Source organism: Malaya genurostris, chromosome 3 (genome assembly GCF_030247185.1).
Source record: "Malaya genurostris strain Urasoe2022 chromosome 3, Malgen_1.1, whole genome shotgun sequence".
In the NCBI taxonomy this organism is placed as follows: domain Eukaryota; kingdom Metazoa; phylum Arthropoda; class Insecta; order Diptera; family Culicidae; genus Malaya; species Malaya genurostris.
In genome coordinates, this window is record NC_080572.1 from 282,485,241 (window position 1) to 282,507,739 (window position 22,499).

The window sequence follows — 22,499 nt, forward strand, 5'->3', positions numbered from 1 at the left end:
TGTTTTGATGAAAACTTTTTTCGAAAAGCGTGAAACGTTAACATCTGGTGTAATATTTAAAAAATATATTTTTTTAAAGAAAAATCGAGTGTCAGAGAGAAAAAAGTTTCGAGTATATGTCTGTCACTATTATTTTAGTATTATAATGAAACAGTTAAAATTCTTCATAGTGTAATTTTACGAAGGTTTCTTTTTTTCGAAACCGTTTTAACTTTTCTCTTGTGCACCCCAGGGGGGTGTTTTCGTAATACAGGGGATATCGAGGCTGAATCGGACACTTTTTAGAAATTGAAAAAAAAAACATTATTTAAAACTGGGTTTTTACCCAAGTCATCTCTACCGCATAATTTTTGAGCGCATTTATAAAGTCAATCCATGAATCAAAATAAAATAGCACGTTTATCAAATATTTAAACTGCCCGGTTTAACCACGTGTCCGGTCTAGACCTTGTCTCTCCTAATAATTTCTTGAGTGTCGGGGGGGTGTCTGAACCCCTCATTCCTACACCTCCCCCACCCCCTTGTATACGCGCCTGTGCCAGAGCGTTCATTAAACTGCTTTTTGCCTTTCTCATATAGAAAGGTTATGCAATCACCGTGAAAACCGACTTTTGGACCGAGGCCCGGAGAGCCGAGTGTCATATACCATTCGACTCAGTTCGTCGTGTACGCAAAATGTCTGTGTGTGTATGTTTGTGTGTGTGTATGTAACGTTTTTTTGCACTAACTTTTCTCGTAGACGGCTGAACCGATTTTAACAAACTTAGATTCAAATGAAAGCTCTTATGGTCCCATACAAAATTCCTGAATATTATTTTGATCCGACTTCCGGTTCCGGAATTATGGGGTAAAATGTGCACTAACTTTTCTCAGAGATGGCTGAACCGATTTTCACAAACTTAGGTTCAAATGAAAGGTCCTGTGGTCCCATACGTAATTCCTGAATTTCATGAGGATCCCACTTCCGGATTCGGAAATATAGGGTAAAGTGGGTTAAAAATTGTATACAATCACTGAAAATGGGGAAAAAATGGGAAAAAATGTTCTAAATCGACCTCAAATCTTTTCCAATTGATAGTTTTTATCAGTAGACGGTCAAACAAACCGATTTCGGTTTTCTTTTTAGAATCAGTATTATATATGATAGTATGATTGATATGAGGAAGGCATCATTACACCACTAGGTGGATTAAAACAGGTTTTCACATTCTTTTTGATCACTTTCTTCGTTGCAAATCGTCTTCCACAGGTGCTTCGCTTGGCGGTGGTCGAATATTTCTTTACTGGACCGAGTTCTGGTGTGCTAAAAAGGCGGGTAAGTAATGTCAGAGACATATCTAGATGACGTGAATACGAATAAAATGGATCGTTCAGTTACTCTGACGTTAACGATTCTGATGTTTTTAACTGGAATTCCGGAACCGAGGTTTTGATTCGAATGTGAGAATTGATAACTGAAACTCAATCTCGATGCTAGATTCGGAAATTGAATTCTGAACCTGAACTCGGTAACTGAGTTCTGAATAGTTAAACTCATCATTCGAGACCAGGATTCTTTTGTATTCTGAACCAAGCACTGAACTCTGGACCTGGATTCTAATCCGCAACTGATTTTTGGTTACAGAATTTACAGTCCAGGATTTCTCAATTTTTCTAATTCGGATCGACAATTCACCTAAGAAGATTCAGAATGTGGTTCAAAGATCTTTCGAATCTAGTTCCTAAACTCTAGAATTGTACAACTGAACTTTGGAACCAAATTCGTGTCGAATAATATTTTACCACCATGCAATTTCACTATATGTAGTAGAATTCAATGGTGTTAAAATATTATTCCAGTGAAATTATTCTACTAAACGCTCAAGTGACAAATTAGTGGCCAAACTCTAGATTTGTATTCTGGTTTAGAGCTCCGAACTTGGACTCTGAACTGCAGGTTGGATTTTCTTATCGGACATTTCAGTTTCAGAATTTAGTTTCAAAATTCACATCCAAGGTTCAGGTCCCGAATCAATTCTGATATCAGATCCAGAACCCAGTTCCAAAATCCCGAGTTAGAATCAAGTTCTGAAATTCGGTTTCAGTTCCAGAATTATGGTACTTATGGTCTGGGCGAGGAACCGCATTTTAAACCTGGCTTCTGGAATTGAAAAAAATATCAGGTATTGGATTCTGAAACTGAAATTCAGAACTAAACCCTAGAATTGGATTCTGATCTTTACTGAACGAGTCAACTATGTAGGCAGGAATAAATGAAGCATCAATTAGAAAAGCTGATTTTGTACGCAATGTTCCCCATTGTTTTTCAATTTTCGTTGTATTCTGCCACAATGCAAAAGACCAGCACCAGGATGACGCAATCGCTCTTGTTTGAAGCGAAACTGGCTCGGCGAACGTCCCACAATCGATTAATATTGAACTGAATTCTTGATAGTCATAGAACTGGAACTGAACTCTGAAGTAGCAAACATTATGTTGATACGTTAGATACAACATAAGATATTCACAATCAAAAACTTATCACTTTCTCAGAGGGTAAATTCTGGAAAGACGTGGTAAGTCGTATTCACGACAAAAAGGTAGAAAGATTCACACCCGTGGACGTTAAAGCTTGCTTCATTTAAAATTGGAACAAACTTCTGCTCATATTGTGGCGCTCCTTGTGAACGGATTTGGAAGTTCTTGGCGCTCACGTGTCGGAAATTTTGTCAGCTTCAGGTATGATTTTTGACATTCCGCAAATCGACTGTACTTTGTAAACAATCAACATGGAAGCCGGAAGAAGGGAAAAAATTGTGCACAGTTATTTGGAAAATCCATTGTGGTCTGCATCTAGGCTAGCTAAACAGCTGAAATTGCCCAGAAATACCGTATGGCGCGTTATCAAACGGTATAAGGAAACATTGACGACGATTCGGAAGCCTCAAGCCAATCGTAGGAGTGGAACTGTCGACCGGAAACTGCGTGGTAAAATTTTGAAGACGATTGAGAGGAATCCTCCTAATCTGTCGGACCGTGGTTTGGCCAGAAAATTCGGTGCTGCCCGTAGTACCGTGAGGAGAACTCGACTCTGGGAAGGAATCAAGTCGTATCGAGCTAGCAAACAGCCAAATCGGACCATAAAACAGAACTGTGTGGTCAAAATTCGTGCTTGGAAACTATATGACCAGGTGCTGACCAAGTTCGACGGGTGTCTTCTGATGGACGATGAAAACTATGTCAAGGCTCACTTCGGGCAAATCCCAGGTCAAAAATTTTACTTGGCAACGGCTCGGGGGGATGTTCCAGCCAAATTTAAATTTGTTTTTGCCGACAAATTTGCAAGAAAATTTATGATTTGGCAGGGCATTTGCAGCTGTGGCAAAAAAACGAAAGTTTTCGTTACGAATAAGACAATGACATCGGAACTATAACAAAAAGAGTGTCTCCAAAAACGAATTTTACCGTTCATTCGATCCCACGACCATCCCGTAATGTTTTGGCCAGATTTGGCAAGCTGTCATTACAGCAAAGTCGTTCAAGAATGGTATGCAGAGAAAGGGGTCCAGTTTGTTCCGAAAAAACCTTAACCCTCTCCCAACTGCCCCCAGTTCCGCCCTACTGAGAAATACTGGGCAATCATGAAGAGGAGACTCAAGGCAAAGGGTAAGGTTGTCAAAGACATCAATCAGATGACGACCTGGTGGAATAAGTTAGCTAAAACGATGGACGAAGAAGGTGTGCGCCGTGTTACCGGAAAAATTCTAGAATTCCTTCGAAACTGTGACGAATAATTTTATCCGTATTTTTTCTTAAAAGTATGAAGAAACCGCTACATTTGCATAAAAAAAGATCTTGAATTCAATAATAAATAACTGAAATACAGGCAATTGTCTTTGTTCCAATTCTATCTGAAGCAAGCTTTATCTTTTAACCTGGACAATGTATTCAAATTTGCTTCAACTTTTCCATTCAACGGCGATAGTACTTAACCGTCACGATTTTGGCTCTTTGCCTGCTCTTTAAGTCAACAGTTCGGCTCGTTTTTCAGTTTTAGTTATGATTCAATTGCAAATAGCTTATTATTAATTTCGACGTTTCTCTTGGTCTTGGCTGTTCGCAAACGTTATTTCTTAACTCTTTAAGTACGTTGGTGACAGTTGATTTAGCTTCATATAACAATCTCGTCAATGTGGCATGCGAGTAACTTGGTTTTTTGCAATGCGCGAGCAAAATTTTGACAGTAGGAAGCCTGTGAGTGAACTTTAACTCAATCCAGCACACATGGATGGGTGAATCAAAAAAAATATATACAGTTTAGCAAGTAACGTTATCGTTTAAGGTCGACTTCGGTTGCACATTATCGACTGTGATCAGAAAATTAGCTGTACTAATTTGGATCACACTTCTGCCATCAGAGTCCTTTTTACTGATTTTACCCGTTCAAATCCTTTTCAGTTCAAGGAATGTTCGACCTGAAAACATTCACCATGAGTAAATTTGTTACGACAGAATAAAACAGAAACTCTTTTCTGCGCTCGGTTGAAGTTCCAAAATTTGATATAACCACCATCCCATCACACACTGGCTCACACACACACACACAACTCGTTTCATAACTAATCCAATCAATTGCAGGTACCAACCCGATTGGAAAATTAATTTATTACAAACTCGTCTACATCACCGGCGAGGATGACTGGCGTTTTCGCAAAACCGAAATTGCAGTGCTTCCAGTGGAAAGTGCGAGGGGCGAACGGCGTCACTGTCTCTCGCCCAGGGAAAATAATTCGTGCGTCACTTTGCCGAGAGTTTGTCATGTGTGAAGATTTGCTACAGCTGATGCTCAGGTCTGTCCTGAGAAATGGAAGTTCACCATGAACTGCTCTTTTCCAGCAAACCCTAACATTTTCCGAAACAAACAAATGGATATCCAGCTATTATTTGAAGTAAAATCCATCCGAATGGGATGCTCGTTTTTTTTTCCTCCGACCGACCGACCGACCGGTCAACCGAAATAGTTTCCAATCGAGAAGAATAGGCCAGAAAGCACTATTTTTATACCGTCGGACCTTCATCGTATCGTTTGTCCGGGGGGTTTTTTTTCAATACAGAGAATAAGCCGAGCATTGTGAGCTGAATACGTGTGTACCTTTTTTTTCTCTCTCTATCTATCTGCCTTGGCAATGGAGTTTCCTCAATCATATCGTTTACGTTTGGAAAAACACGCCGACTCTTGTTTGGCCGCGTTCCATCCATGATTGATTGATATTGAGAAAGGGTTGAGCATCAAAAGGATTTGCCCCGAAATGAAATGAATGGATTTTCGGACTCGGTTGTGGAATCTCTCTTGTATTTTATATACGGATGGATGGCCGGAGGGGGGGGGGGGGGGATGGAAAGGTTGTTGAATGCCATTCTCGCTAAGTTCAATTTCAATTTGGATTATTTTGAAAGCACACCGCCGAAAGGGATAATCAAACCGCACTGAGCTGAGAAATTCTGTAGAGCTAAGAGGTTCATTTAATTTTCGGAGATCGACTCCGACTTGTACAATTGTTGCTGATTCGTTTGTGAAGCGCAAACATCCGAAATACAAATAACGTAATTCAGTTTCACATTTCCAACAAAGTGTTCAGAGCATGTATGGTTGTTTTAACAAAAGCCCAGTAACAAAAGTTAAACGACGACGAAAAAAAAAAACTTTGTTCCGAACGGAACAGAAAAGGCCATAATTAATTTTATTCATCCCCTGCTGATAAAGTTTCGAGGAAGCTCAAAGGCAAACCGGCAACAAACACTCGAAATGCAAAACTTTCATCAATAAGTTGCTTCCTTCGGTTTACCGCCTGGGGCGTATTCGACTTCGGCTACATCCGGAAATCAGAAGGGGTTTTGTTTGATTTCTCTGGATATAATAACCCACTTTTAAGCTTTAGTTACAACAAGCTGCCTTTATTCTGTCACCGTCGTCACAATGAAAAAAAAAAATAAGCAGACAACTTTTCGCACTATCCCGCGATGTGGCGATGCATGCAGCTCCCGTACACCAGAGAACAGCACAGTCGTTTGGTAGATGGATAGTCAAAGTGAAACAAAAAACCTTATGACTTTCTTGTTGCTTCCACTGCACATCACACTAAGTTTTAAGCATGTGGGTGCACGGGAAAAGGCTGAAACACAGGAATCAGGCAAAGGAAAGTAAAATTAATTAAAAAAGTCTTACGGCTAAAAGTTTCCACTGGTTATAATCCCACGTCCCGGCTTTCGGTTTTTATTTTCATTCTTCTTCCGCTCACCGGAGTTGAGTTTTGGCTGAGCCGTTCGTGGGTTGTCTGGGGCGGGGCAGGGCGGGTGGCGGCTTGTATTTTCCTTCTACTTAAATCTTTTGGGACAACTAACAAATGTTGTTGCACTTCAGCTCTCAAGCAACGGTGCTATGTGAATGTGTCTGTCTGTTTTACATTCATCCCCCCACCGCCTCGCTCGCAAGACACCAGAATTCGCTAAATTTGATAACTTTTAGTGTTCGTCCAACTCCTTTCTAGGATCATTTTGTATCGCTCATTTCAGGTTCGCTGGTTCGAGTCCGATTAAAATTATTAATTTAAAATTATTAATTTAAAATGATTACTGAGCATGTTTCGGACAGTAATTATTTCAAACGGGTACCTAGCTTCGTTCCGATTCTTTACTCTTTACTTAAATGTGATTGTGAAATATGATCTTGAAAAAGGAAAAAAAGGGATGGAAAGTTCAGTTGCCATCGACTTTTCATGGTTATCCATCCGAAAATCATGAGTATCAAATGACAAACAATTTGCTGAAATGAAGGACGAATTCGATAAAAGTGGCACATCGAAAATTTTCTGTAAGTTTTTGCAATGGAATGTAAGTAAAAAGTTTTTTTTTGCCTAAAACCTTTTTTGCTTGAAGGGTACATTCTAGTGGAGGCCTAGCAATATATGTCATGTAAGATATTGAACATAGACTCATAGACGTACGACGGATTACACCATATAAACATCGAACTTTGTTTCAAAGGACATTTTTATAATATTCATAGAGTGTATCGTTCTCCTAATTTTGATTGTAATAACTTTTCTGCTTACCTAGAAAGCTTGATGTGTTCAATTCAACCGGAGCATACATGTTTTATTGTAGGTGATACAATTGTTCCAATAATCCAACTTTCGAACCGAGGCCCGGAGGGCCGAGTGTTATATATTATTCGACTCAGTTCGTCGAGTACGTAAAACGTCTGTATGTGTGTGTAACATTTTTTTGCACTCACTTTTCTCGGAGATGGCTGAACCGATTTTCATGAACTTAGATTTAAATGAAAGATGTTGTAACTCCACACAAAGTTCCTGATTTTTTTTTTTTTGGAATCCGACTTCCGGTTCCGGAATTACAGGGTGATATGTGCAAAAAAAATTAAAATAAATGCACTTACTTTTCTCAGAGTCGGCTTAGCCGATTCTCACAAATTTAGATTCAAATGAAAGGTACACTTCTCTTATACAACGTTTCTGAATTTTATTTTGATCCGACTTCCGAATTCAAATGAAAGGTATCATAGTCTCACACAAATCTTCAAAATTTCATCCGGATCCGACTTCCGGTTCCGGAAATATATGGTGAAGTGTTTTAAAAATTGGATACCGTCACTTGAAGCGGCGAAACAAAACACGTAATAAAATTTCTTAACTTGCCTAGAAGCTATTCCAATCGGTAGCCATTGTCAATAGACAACCAAACAACCCGGTTCCGGCTATACTGGTTCTCGTTGTCTGATTCCGGAAATAAAATGAAATAATAAAATGTAAAATATTTTCTAAACTTGTCTCAAAACTATTCCAATCGGGAGCCATTGTCAATAGACGGCCATTAATTTGGCATTCTTGTTTGCTCTTGGGTTTTTAATGAACGACCGAAGATTGTAACCAAAGACTCAAAATCCCAGTCTCTTTTCTCGAACCAACTTTGATTATACCGGTTCCCAGATTACGGTTTCGGAAGTACCTCTTTTCGTTTCCTCAGAGATAGCCTAACCGACCTGAGTACTTTTTCACTCTATAGGTTATACTAGTTTTGTTTTTCAAAAATCAAAGAAAATTATTTTGAAGAATACCACACATTTATATGTGAGAATATTTGAGATATTAGAAAGGCATCATTACACCATTAGGTGGATTAAAACAGGTTTTAAGTTCAGTTTTCGGTATGGCCCTCAGCGCGATCTGCTATTTTGCCATAATCTAATCTCGGGTGCTGAAACGCGTTCCACGGAGCGGTTTTTTGGGTCGACCGAATAGGAAAAAATTACAGGGAGCCAAACCGGGTGAGTTCGGTGGTTGCTCGTTTCGTTTTTAGCCAAATGTGCACGATCCACGAGTTGTTTGCTCACAAATTAGGTTTTTTTCGGCGAATAGCTTCACGCAAACGTCTCATATCGCACAAATTACCTCTGTAATGCACCCTTGTAATCAATGAAAATTGTACCTGTCATTAAACTTCAATGCAATAAGACAAATAATGTGGTCAACATCCAGTGTTATAGAGAGTTGGATTCAATTCAATTTGCTAAAGACAATAACAATGTGCACTATGTGGAGCATGAAAACATGAAGTAAAACATACCAGTATATATGGAAGATAGTGCTATAGAAGTGCGTGTTCATGATCTACCCTCAAGCGTCTCCGATCCTTATATTCGCAAAAATATGTCCCAGTACGGAGTGATTCTTTCCATCTGGAAAAACTTTTCCCCCGGTATTTTTAATGGCGTACGTTTGCTACGTATGCGCTTGGAGAAGGCTATACCTTCTTATGTGATTTTGGGCCAGAATGCAAGGTTCCGGGCAAATCACTTGCTACCTATGACAATAAGATAGCTACATGTCAATATTGTCAAAAAGTTATTCAATATGGTAGCAATGTGATAAGCTGGACAAGAAGAAATCTACACCAAAGAACAACCTCAAATAACCCCAGCACATCGGTGATAGTCATCAACAAAAATGAAGCATTCATTTTAACGAAACCTTAGAATCCCCTATAGAACAAAGTACACCAGCTGCAGCTGATAACCTACCCAAAGCCTATGCAAAAAATAACGATTGCTCCGCCAATAACAGTGATGCTGACCCAATGGACGGGAGTGTGCGAAATCACCGCTCCCCCTTCATTCGCTAGATAACAGCGAAAGCGCCTCTCCTCCAAGGAAAAAAATTATAACAAGATCCAGCAAAAAAATAAATATTTTTTACTGTAAAACGTCCACGTTGAACTTGAGTGTAAAGAAGTCGAATAAAAAAACTGTATGAAAAAAAACACTAGTTTTGTTTTATTTAAAAGGTATTTTTATTCAGGCCTATTTGCGTACAAGCTTTACGTGGCCGAATTAGCCGATTTTTTAAATAATACATTTGGACCTCGTTGTCACTCTTTTTCTAGGAGGAGAGGAGCTTCCATTTCCCTCCTGCGAGGGTTGAGGGGCACTTTGTTCGTGACTCGTCTCGTCATCCATTGCCGCATCGGTGGTTTTTTTGTTGATTTTCATAGGTAATCAGCGTTTTACACGGATGTGTCCCACCTTGACCACAAATGCTGTATGATGCAATTGCCTTACGTAGATGCATACGTACCACTCGCACGCCATTCCGGATACCGGGGAAAAAATTCCGCCATACTTCCCTTTCGACGGAAAGGATTTCACCGTACCGCGACATATTCTCCCGAACGTACTGATCGGTGACCTGCGGGGGGAGGTCATGCACGCGTACTTCTATGGCATTGTCCACCATGTGCACAGGGATTTTGTATTCAATGTTATCCCACTCAACACTGTGCACCTCAATGTTAACCGAAGTGAATGCTATTGCATCGCTTTCACGTTTAAACATAATGTACACACAGTTAGACGCCTTGTTTCATTGAATCTCAGTTACATTATTAGCGTCTAGATGCATTCGTTCTTTAAGTAAGATTTCAATTTCATTTGCTGCTGGTTTAACTTTGCAGCGCTTGAAATTTATACAAATTGAATTTGGTCTTGTAAGCCAAGATTCCGGCTTTGTTAAATCGTATTTGACCATTCCGTACACTCTATTGTTCACTGTACTGTACTGTCTTTGTTTCTGTTGTTTCGACCGTGAATGATTTTCGACTGCATCGTGTGAGATGCGAGCACGAACTGAAAAAAAAACACTAGTTGATAATAATAGTATAGTATTAATGCCTTTGAGGATTAATAAGTCTATCCAGGCCCGTGCAAAGGAATCATTCAAGGAGGATTCAAGGGAGGGTTAAAAAAGGTGGGGTGGTGTTCAAGGGGTTGTTGTGGTTCAAGGAGGGGGGGGGGAGGTATTCCAGTGAGGGAGGGGGTTTCGAACGATGCACGGAACGACCGAAATTAGCTCTTCGCCTAATTCGTATTACTGTTTTTCAATTAGTCGATTTTAACAACAAAATTTCCAAAATAACAATCAAATTAGTAGAAGATCAGAATTCGCTGAAAAAGAACTCTTGTTTTTAGAGAAAGTGTTTAGTTGGCGAATTTCCTGGACACAAATTCTCATTGACAACTAACTTTGTTATCAAAATCTGAAAACTTGACTATTTATCTGTCACCTTCATTACTAAAAGACAGCACAAAGAAAACAAAAATGAAATTGGTTTCATTAACAGTCTTGTTGAAACTGCTTGCAAATTGTTTTGATGTTTTTCGCATGTGTTACGATATATCCATATATAAATTTCTGAACCGATATGTAAAAATGACGTAAGCTCTTCGTGGAAAGTGTATTTTTAGCCCTTTATGGGCTACTCTGACCGAGGGGGTGGTTACAACGATCCGCTCTTTCCATACCGGACGAACTAGGCTATGGTGCCCAAATGAACACTAGTAACGAAGGAGGAGACCGACCTATAATTGATAGGTTCCCTCCAGCATGTAACCCAAGCGACAGATTCCTTTACGGTTATCAATTTGCAATGAAAGATACGAATATCTTATATTGCAAGTTCGCCAGAGATTTTGACACTTGGGCAGGAAGTGTGTGCTTCACCCTGTAACCAGTCAATCATTGAGTCTTGCGTCTCTGTCGTATTGGTATTTTGTCATCCTACCAACTGTTTCTGTGTCGTAATTGTCCTCGTCGATGACTTTGGAAAATTTCGCATTGTATCCGCGTCGGTCTTGGCTCTGCTTTCCTATATTGTCTTTTATATCTGAAGCGGTACTTACGATTATTATTTTAAGGTTCTTAAATCACTGTAGATATGTTTGGTCTACTAACACTATCCATTCCAATCAGCTCTGATTGTTTCTATCTTTGTCGGTGTTACCTTACATTACCTTAATAATAATAATATAACAATAATAGTAATAATGATAATAATAATAATAATAATAATAATAATAATAATAATAATAATACTAATAATAATACTAATAATAATAATAATAATAATAATAATAATAATAATAATAATAATAATAATAATAATAATAATAATAATAATAATAATAATAACAATAATAATAATAATAATAATAATAATAATAATAATAATAATAATAATAATAGTGACAGTAAAAATAGTAGTACTATCACCTTTTTCTTCCATTATATCCCAACTTACCAAAAGTTAGGTTATTACATAAAATATCCATCCTTCATCACTTTCTTGGGACATTCTAGGAGACTTCTTCCTCACACCTTCTTGGCCATGAATCTTCGATGACAATCCTCTACTTCAACAGTCTCATTTATTTAGTTTTTCCTCATTAAAATAAAATAAAATCAGATGTTTGTGATCTTGTTAAATTATATAATGTAAGGATGCGCATTTAACACTAAATTGCCCAGGAAAGTCACACTATGTACACAATGGATGGATTGCTTAAAATTCTGAGATCTTTTTTAACTCTTAATTTAACTATATATGCACTAAGGCACACTGCAATACCTTTTAGTTATTCTATAACAGTTTTAGTCTTTCTTTCTTTCAATCGTGTTGACTGATTTTGAGCAATTTAGGTCTCTATGAAGTTTTAGGCTCTCTAGTGTTGAGCACGCATCCAGGGAACAAGAACTACATGTATTTCATAAAGAAATACTAGGTGTTTTTGTATGAAATGGTCCACGTGAACCGCTCTCTTCCAGAATCACACATCTCACACTTTCAGTTAAAAGGTGATATCTGTGTCAAAGTTGGAGTAATTTAGGTAATTTAGGCTCAAACCTTTCCCGATTTGAGCGTGTATTCACACCTGATCAAACAGTTTCGCCGTCATTGCAACTTGTAAACACTAGTACCGATAGGTACGAAAAGGTTTGAAAGTTCCTTAACGGTTCATAACATAAGATGTCAATTTACTCCTATTCCTGGGGGCGCCACTAGAATTAAATCCATAACATTTTCAGATAGTACCAACCTTCAAAAGATACGTGTATAAATTTGACAGCTGTCTGATTATTAGTTTGTGAGATATTGCATTTTGAGTGTAGTTACTTTTGTTATTGTGAAAAAACTGGAAAAAAAGTAATTCAACACACGATGAAACACTACTTTTTGATGAAAAAAGTGCCGCCGATACCAAAAAATGGCTTGATGAGTGTTATCCAGACTCTGCACCGGGCGAAGCAACAATTCGTAAGTGGTTTGCAAAATTTCGTACTGGTCATATGAGCACCGAAGACGATGAACGCAGTGGACGTCCAAAAGAGGCTGTTACCGATGAAAACGTGAAAAAAATCCACAAAATGATTTTCAATGACCGTAAAGTGAAGTTGATCGAGATAGCTGACACCCTAAAGATATCAAAGGAACGTGTTGGACATTTTATTCACGAATATTTGGATATGAGAAAGCTTTGTGCAAAATGGGTGCCGCGTGAGCTCACAATCGATCAAAAACAACAACTAATTGATGATTCTGAGCAGTGTTTGGAGCTGTTATATCGAAATAAAACCGATTTTTTTCGTCGATATATAACAATGGACGAAACATGGCTATAATCGCTGTATCGCCTCTGATGGCAATTAGGTTGAACAATAAAAACGAATTTTGGCAAAAAAAATGTGTGTTTCTATTAAACGATATGAACTTTTCAGCCGAACTGTTAGTCCTTCTTTTTGAATTAAATTCACCAAGCTCAGGACGAATATAATATATTAATATTCATCCCAACTGGATCAAAATAATTCAAATTGGTGTATAAATTGACTCCCACCCCCAACCGCCAAGCGGTGGTACGCGCCCTGTAGCTCATCATCCAAAGCCTAGGGAGTATTGTCTAACGACCGCGTCAAGTTTAAGTGCAAAGGAACCAAATGAAAATAATGTACAAAAAAAATTGATTCAGTTTTATAGAGCATAACATTTTGGTCTAATATTGTCTAATGCAGTATCAATTTAAACAAGTTGTTGTCCGCTTCGAAAGATTCACAACTTAGTACAAATCAGTTGCGCAGACTCACGTATATAGAATTATTAGATGCAATATCAAATAGTATCAAAGATAAACTCAAAATAAGCTGATCTGCGATTTTACATGTTTTATTTCAATAGGACCCCTCACTGAACTCGGTTCACCGCCAGTTTCAGTTCAATTATCATTTGCATCAAAACAACAAGCATCTTGTCACTACATGCGTCGTAAGCAGTGGCGTCCCGTCAAAATTTACGGGTTGTGCACTGCTGTGGTATGATATTATATAGAACAGTTCGTTGTAAGTGAACACTAAAGATTAAGCAGTGGATATTTGCTTATGTTTTTCAAAACAATGAAATAACGATATACTTTTGGATGGGGATTTTTTATTAAACTTATTTCGTTTCATCGATACAATAGAAGATGCAGATTCGACGCTCTGCACGTCGAGCAAATCAGTCAAAAGCTTCATAAATAAAACCGCTTCTACGTTGCAACTGAGACAGCAATTCGTTTTCGACTGACATAAGCATAAGCCACTGAAGCCTCTCCTGAAGGTGCATAGAAATTCTCACAAAGCCAAACGTGACAGAGAGAACGAACAAATCTCAGAACTGAGCTGAGTAATTCCCTTTTCTTCTTGATTCCCTGTGCAGTGTCTCATGGGTACGAAAATAAACATCAACATAGCAACAAGAGATTTTAGGTTGGATGTATATGTTATTCGATGGGTGTATTTAGACGCAATTTTGGTGCACAAGTGTTGGCTACGGTTATGCAATATGAAAAGATCGTTTGGCTGTCATCGAACAGCAAGTGCAAGTAGCTTAGGGAGAGTGGTGTATATTATTCTGAAAGAATCTAATTGTCAATTTATCATTCGCAAAAAAATCCAAGCCCTTAAAGTAGAGTTAGTTTGTAATTTGTCACAGTATAGTGCATCCACCATCATCTTTCTTTTTTATTTACCATGGGAATAATCATAGAATTATTTCATTTTTAATTTAATCGTGCTCGGTCGTATCTTACTGCAACCCTTACTTTTTTATGATCGCAGCTTATCGAAATGCGATGGTTACCCATTTCCCATGGCACCTTAGCGTGCATGTACGGTTTGCCTTTGTCTATTTTTCAAAAGGATTTTAGAAATTAATTCTGTGTTAAATTTTCAAAGCCGTTAGCGGAAACAAATCCCGGTTGTTATTCTTGATTATTATTTCACAATTTTGAATCATTCGGTTATTTGAATCACAATGCGATCCGGCCGCGTTCAGTCTACTTACAGTTTCTTTATTCCTACTGGATTTCGCGAGCACATCCTCGAGCCACTCCCACTGCTTCTCCGACTCGTGGCTGCTTGATCCCGATAATGCACTGACGTGGCCACCGTTGCTACTGCTACTACTTCCACTAATGCTGCTACTGCTGCTGCCGCTGCTGCTGCCATCTACGATACTACTGCTGCTATAGCTATTCCTTCTATCACTGTACACAGGATAACCGCCGGGGCTCCCCACACCACCGGGGGCACTGTAGCCCCGATGGTAGTGCTTACCGAGCCCCATGTGATGGTCCCGATCGTAACCGTGACCGATTCCGCCGGTGTAATGGATCGAACCATCCGGTCTCTGCTTCACCGCCGACGAATGCGACTGCGAATATTTGGCGTCGTGGCGCATGTAGTTGGTATTTAAAGCTATTATCCGCAGACGGCTTTTGGTCTGCTCGATGGTGTAGTAACCGCCTGGAAAAAAAAAGTCAAGAGAAAAGAAAAACGATTTCGTTACATTTTTTTTGTTTTGCATGTCAAGTTCTCAAATTCAAGAGTCGATTTAGTCGAAGAAAAAACTATTGCCAAACAGCATCCCCATCGCCGTTACGAGCAACCGAGAAGTTCATCATCAACTACATTCGGAACGATTGCTCACCTGAGATGGCAGCAATCATCCCACTTGAATCGAGGCAGAAAAGCACAATAACACAATTATGCAAATTGTGTTACTTGTAGTTTCTTGCTGTTCTGATGTCACTTTCACCAGAACTGACACTTTTCATAAGAGCAACTGACTTCCCGGACGAGTGTCATTCAGCTACCCCAGAGGAAGCTACAACGGACAACTTCCTAAATGAAATATTCACCTGAATCTAATCTGAATCTGTCTTGCTCTCGCTTTTCTTCACCTTTCCCGGAAATAAGTTGGTCCGTCAGTTTCGTATTGCTGCGCTTACTTACCTTTCTCGAATGTTTGTAGCGCCTCGGATGGGAGCCAGTGGCGCCACAGTTCGCCCAGCTGCACAAAGTTCGGGCTGCCGTCCTCGTGGCCGAGCACCGGAAAGACAAACTGCGACGGAAAGGTGCGACTCATCAGTTCGGTGATGTTCCGCAGCAGCTCCAGCCGGCTCGTCTCGTGCAGCCGCTTAGCCGAGTGTGATAAGCCATCGCTGAAATTTGTTGAGCAAAAAAGATCGGATGTTGAGTTAAATTGGTGGCGAAACACGTTATTTTCGGGGCTGAGAAAATTAGTTTTTCGGCGCGTGAAAGGAAATTAAATTGTTTCGGGGGAGGGGTAGGTTGTTGGAGAGGGAGGATGGTTGGCCAGAAAAGGGATCACCATGAGTCGTTTGTTGCTTGTCTTCGGAATGCCGAAAATACAAGTCATTGTCAAGATGATTTCAACCACGGGTCTCCGTGATTTCTCTGATGGTGAGATTTTCATTCTAATGAAAAAAGAGGGTTTCTCGCCATTTATTCTACCGTCTACGTGACATCATTCGAATTTAAATGAAAAATCCTTGATAAATAATTCACCTTCATATCGCTTGTCGAACTCATATGATTAATACATGAATTATTTAGGTCTGCGAAAATTCCTTAACCTAAGAAAAAGCCATATTTTTGTAAGAAAATCCGGTGACACGGAACACATGTAAACTCACGAGCCGATATGCTGACACAGAATGCATTTTATCTAGAACCAGAACAAAAAAATAGTTTAAATATTCCGAGAACAAGAACTACCGGAATAAACCGCATCCAAAGAGCTTTGGAAGCAGATTTTTCTCCTTCCCCAGAATCATCAGCATATTGCCCCGGTATTTGAAGCTACTTGCAGGTAATCGTTTATGGGCAGGCAGCGAATGGAAATAAGACTCAGCAGATTGTTTGCTTGTTTTTTTTTTGTCGCCAGCATGCCAAACGAAGCCAAGCCGACCCGTCCATTGTCATCTGTCCGTTCCTGTGGGCACCTGGGGACCGGGGGTTGGTTGGTTGTGACAGGCAGTGGTGTGTGCATGTAATGTATTTATGTAAGAGGATTTTCACGGATGGGAGCGGAAAAGGACAGCAGAAACCAATTCAACCTGGTGTACGACCGAAAACAAAAATGCTGCTGGGATCGAAGGGAACTGGGCACTATCGGGATTGCAATAAAACCAACGGAATATGTTTTCTTTTCCTGTTGACAATATTGCGATAGGTTTTCATATTGTTTAAAGGCAATTGGTAATTTTGAAAACATTGAATGTTCTCGAACATATCAAGACGAGGAACCGGGGCAAACATGGCTTTAACGTATATGTTTTGAGTGAGAATTGCAAAAATTGGTAGTAATTTTCTCAATGTTTGCTTAGAAACTATAGGATCGCCAGGAAATTAGACAGAAACGATGGAACTGCTCTACCATTGAGCTACTCTTGAACACTGCCGATGGTTGAGACGAGATACGAATTAGCATTTTTTTCTCATCCGTGAAAATCGTTCTACCAATTGAATTACTATGGATGTGATGAAATATAACTCATGAATTTGGAAATTGTCCAAAACTTTCCCTGTCACCCCATTTTTTCTATCGGTGCGTGATTCATTTTTTCCAGTCTAGAACCGGGTTGGCGGTTCAATGCGTGGAGCGCTGGTCTTACAAGTCGATTGTCGTACGTTCGAGCCCCGATCTGGAAGTATTCTTAGTGTTGGTAGGATCGTAGTACGCTTTGCATCGGCTGCGAAGTCTGTGGGAACAGAGAAGCCAAAATGCACAAAAGGAATGAACACTGCCAAGAATTTATTTTGCTATCTGCTATCCTCCTGCAAAAGAACATTCCACATTCCACTATTCTAATTTTACCATCTGTCTCTGTCTGATTTTTTTTTCCTTGGTATTACATTCCTGTAGTGGAATTTGATATTCTGTTTCAACAGACTTCGCAGCCGATTCAGAGTGTACAGAACCATTGCATGGCTGGTGCTACGGTTCTACTGACACTACGAATCCTTACAGGTCGGGACTCGAACATACGACAACTGGTTTGTAAGACCAGTGCCCTATGCATTCAACCGCCAACCCGGGACTGGTTTTATTTAGAAAAGGCATTAACCGAGTAAACGTGTAAAATTTATCTAATCTAACGTGTAAAAGAATGTTTATCGTTATACCTAACACTCGTATCCGTACTGTATTTTACAGTATTGTACTGAATTTTTGACCCAAATACTGCGTACTGTTTTTTTTTGCCTCAAATATATTGTATTTTAATTTGTACTGTATTTTTACACTGTAAATTCATACAGAATTTTAAATCTTTTACACATCGAATTTTAATTTGGGACCGTACAAAACGTCAGAAATAACAGTGACAACACGTAGGGAATGTGAATGTAAGTGCATGCAAATAACAAATTTCTTGTTCAGAGCGCGTCACAAGTTAGCGAAATTTTGATGGTTAAAAAAATCTCAACCAGGTCGTGTCCCGTGTCCCAAAAACTGAAAAAATGAACGAATTATTCATCAAACATTTTGTGAGAAGCGGATATTTTTGATGACGATTTTGATTTAGTGTATATTTCCTTACACTAAATCAAAATCGTCATCAGAAATATCCGTTTCTCACAAAATGTTTGATGAAGAACTCGTTCATTTTTTCAGATTTTGGGAAACGGGACACGACCTGACCCAACGACTTTTCCTAGTCGACGAAATCGTTGTTACGATGAGACTACTCTGATTGCGAAACACAATTCCGATCATTGTACGGCAGCTACGTAGTTTAACTCCCAGTCTAACCATGTGGCATTCTCCGGCAAGAGAACAATGCTCCTACAATCACCAATATTGAAGATATTTCAATCAATAAAATTCATTGGGAACATTATAAACGGCATAATCGTATTGCAAACTTAACGCAATGTCGTCGTTGCCAAGGCTTCGGCCATGGAACCAAAAATTGTCATATGGATATACTGTGTTTGAATTGTGGTAAATCGCATTCGAAATACGTTTGTCCAATGAATGAAACCACTGATAAATTTTCATGTTCAAATTGCATGGATGGAAATGATAAATAAAATTATTTGAAATGTCCTGTTAGGGAAAAAATTAGACAACAAGTCAAATCAACAACCTTAAATTTACAGAACAAATCTGAAAATTAAAAAAAACGTAACAAATGCCACGCCTAATTCTTCTAAGGTACTGATTTCTTCGAATTTAAAACAAAAGACAGATACGCCTTCCAATTCGTCTTCTAGCGAAAACAATTTATTGACAGGTGGATCGACCTCGTCATCGTCTTCTTCTAATGACAGTTACGCTTTGGTGACAGGTAGACAAATACCTTTCAATTCTTCTATTGTAAATAATCAAAACACAGGAACGCATTCCAGTTCATCTTCTAACGAAAACAATTTATTAATAGGTAGATCGGCCAAATCAACTTCTTCTAATGGCAGTTACACTAGTGTAACAGGTAGACATCTACCTATCCAATATTCCTTCAATGCCATTTCCTTTTTTAAACGAAGCCGATTTAGAGGATATAACTGAAAATAAAATTATCTACCTACACGATCAACTTTTTCAAATGATCATCCGAATGAATTCGGCTTCATCACTTTTTGAAGCATTTTAAATTTGATGGCAATTTGCAAATAATATTATAATGAATTTAAAATTTAACAGTGATGTTAAATAATTATTTGAATATTTCAAATTGGAATGCTCGATCTTTAAAATCGAGTGAAGATGAATTTTATAATTTTCTCAAAGTTCACAAACTTCATATTGCCATTGTGACAGAAACTTTTCTTAAACCAAATGTCAAATTGAAAAGCAATCCACATAATGTGGTTCATCGATTCGACAGGTTTACTAGAATGGGTGACGGAGTTTTTATCCAACGGCATATTAAACATCGAATTTGACCTTCTTTAAAATATTAAAGTTATTGAAAGCTTGGGAATCGAAGTTGAAACCATTCATGGATTTTTTTAATCACTGGAGCATATTTGCCCTTCCAATGCACCAGCGAACAATTAAATTTCTTTAAAGGCGATTTGCAAAAACTTACAAGATATCGACCGAAATTTTTCGTAATAGGGGACTTGAATGCAAAGCATGTCCAGTGGAATTGTAGGCAAAATAACAGTAATGGTAAAATACTTCATAATCAACTCTCTGCTGGTTATTTTGTAGTTCTGCATCCCAGTAATCCGACTTGTTTCTCTTCCGTGAAGAACCCTTCTACAATTGATCTGGTTCTAACAGATCAATGTAACATTTGTAGTGAACCGATTACACATTCTGACTTTGACTCAGATCATCTTCCTGTAACATTCAGACTTTCCAACGAAGCTTTAATTAATCCAATTAGTTCTATATTCAACTATCATAGAGCTAATTGGTTGGATTACAGATATCACATTGAAAATCATGTGGATCATGAAACTATTTTAGAAAATTCTGCGGACATCGACACAGCAATTGATGATTTAAATCGTTACATTATCAAAGCTAGGAATCTTTCAGTTCCCAAAGCTCAAACTAAATTAAATTCTCCTATCATCGATGACAATCTTCAGCTGCTCATTCGGTTGAAGAATGTTCGTCGACGACAATATCAACGTTCTCGTGATCCTGCTATGAAAAACATAGTTAAGGATTTACAAAAAGAAATTAAACATAGATTTACTCTTTTGCGAAATGAAAATTTCGCTAAAGAAATTGAACAAATTAAACCATGTTCTAAACCCTTCTGGAAACTTTCTAAGGTTCTTAAGAAACCTCAGAAACTAATTCCTGCTCTCAAGGAAGGAAATCAAACATTTCTTACGAATGGCTGAAAAGTTCAAAAACTTGCTCAGCAGTTCGAGAGTGTACACAATTTTAATTTGAACGTTGTGAGTCCTATTGAAAATGAAGTCTCACTGAAATATGAGCATATTTCAACTCAAGTGTTATTACAAGATGACATTATTGAGACGAATTTTGATGAAATTAAATCAATTATTAGGAAACTTAAAAACATGAAGGCTCCTGGTAATGATGAAATTTTTAGTATTCTTATTAAAAATCTTCCAGATGTTGCCTTGAGACTCCTGGTTAAAATTTTCAACAAGTGTTTTTCATTAGCTTACTTCCCAAAAAGATGGGAAAACGCTAAAGTGACTCCTATCCTCAAACCTGATAAAAACATCAAGCTATCGACCAATTAGCTTACTTTCTTCTATCAGTAAACTTTTCGAAAAAAATTATCTTGTTAAGAATGATGACTCATATAAATGAGAATTCAATTTTTTTACCAGAGCAGTTTGGATTTCGTCATGAACATTCAACTACTCATCAACTTGTCAGAGTAACGAACATGATAAAATCAAATAAATCTTCTGGGTTATCCACTGGAGTTGCTCTTCTAGACATAGAAAAAGCATTCGACAGTGTTTGGCACAAAGGTTTAATAGCAAAAATGTCTGATTTCCAGTTTCCTATTTATTTGATCAAAATGATTCAAAATTATTTAACTGATCGTACTCTTCAGGTTAGTTATCAGAATTGCTACCCGTACGAGCCGGTGTTCCGCAGGGTTCGAGCGTTGCTCCAATCTTGTATAATATTTTCACTTCTGATCTTCCAAATCTACCCGTTGGTTGTCAGAAATCGCTATTCTGTGACGACACAAGTCTGTTAGCCACAGGTAGAAATCTAAGAGTGATCTGCAGTCGCCTACAAAGAAGTTTAAATATTTTCAGTGATTATCTGTCAAAATGGAAAATTAAACCAAATGCAGCAAAAACGCAATTAATTATCTTTCCTCATAAGCCAAGAGCTTCTTTTCTTAAACCAAACAATAATCACATTCTCAAATTGAATGGCTTGGAATTGACATGGTCTGATGAAGCTAAATACTTAGGTTTAACGTGTGACAAAAAACTCACTTTCAAGGATCACATTGAAGGAATCCAGGCAAAGTGTAATAAATATATTAAATGTTTATATCCTCTTATAAACAGAAATTCTAAGCTCTGTCTAAAAAAACTAATTGTTAATTTATAAACAAATTTTCAGACCAGCCATGCTTTATGCGGTACCAATTTGGTCAAGTTGTTGTTCCACCAGGAAGAAAACGCTTCAAAGGATTCAGGATAAAATTCTGAAAATGATTTTGAAGCGTCCTCCCTGGTTCAGTACAAATGAGTTACACAGACTCACAAATATAGAACCATTAGATGTAATGTCACATAATATTATAAGCAAATTCCGACAATGTCGATGCAATCTTCAATTGAATCGATTCGCTCTCTGTATTAGTTAGTAAGTTAGTATATAACTTCCTTCTCCCCATTACACAATACAAGTAGGATTAGAATTTTCCCTACACAAAAATCTCAGAATTGCGGAAGCAAATGATGTCCTCATGGTAATAACCAAATCATATATATATATAATAGGGCTGAAAAGTCACCACTTGTGGCTGAACACCCAATTTAAATCTTAATAATTTAATTTTAACTCATATTCCAATAAATAGTTATTAAAAAAAAGACATTTCAATCGGTACATTCGATGCCAGCCCAGTATTACGATTCCCGTTGTTTCCAATGAGAGATCCAGAATCATACCAAATTAGCTCTATGGTAGTTGGATAAACAACCAACGGCATTTTATAAGCGTATAGGAGTCAGTTTAATTGAAACCATCGCTGCTGTTGCTCTTCATCCGGCCTAGCTACAAAGAGTTGTTGTTGTTGTTGTTGATGATGATGATGATGATGATGATGATGATGTATAACACATAGTTAGAAGTAATTA

General features: G+C 38.2%; 1 protein-coding gene across 1 annotated transcript in view; it reads right to left on the reverse strand.

Annotated features, from left to right (window-relative positions):
- The window catches only part of LOC131437484 (acid sphingomyelinase-like phosphodiesterase 3b), a 241,104-nt gene that overhangs the window by 48,091 nt on the left and 170,514 nt on the right, over positions 1 to 22,499 (reverse strand). The window contains exons 5-6 of the mRNA XM_058606862.1: positions 15,657 to 15,865; positions 14,707 to 15,167 (exon numbers count right to left, since the gene is read on the reverse strand). Of these exons, the coding sequence (XP_058462845.1) occupies positions 14,707 to 15,167; positions 15,657 to 15,865 (670 nt within the window). The remainder of the gene's footprint in view (positions 1 to 14,706; positions 15,168 to 15,656; positions 15,866 to 22,499) is intronic.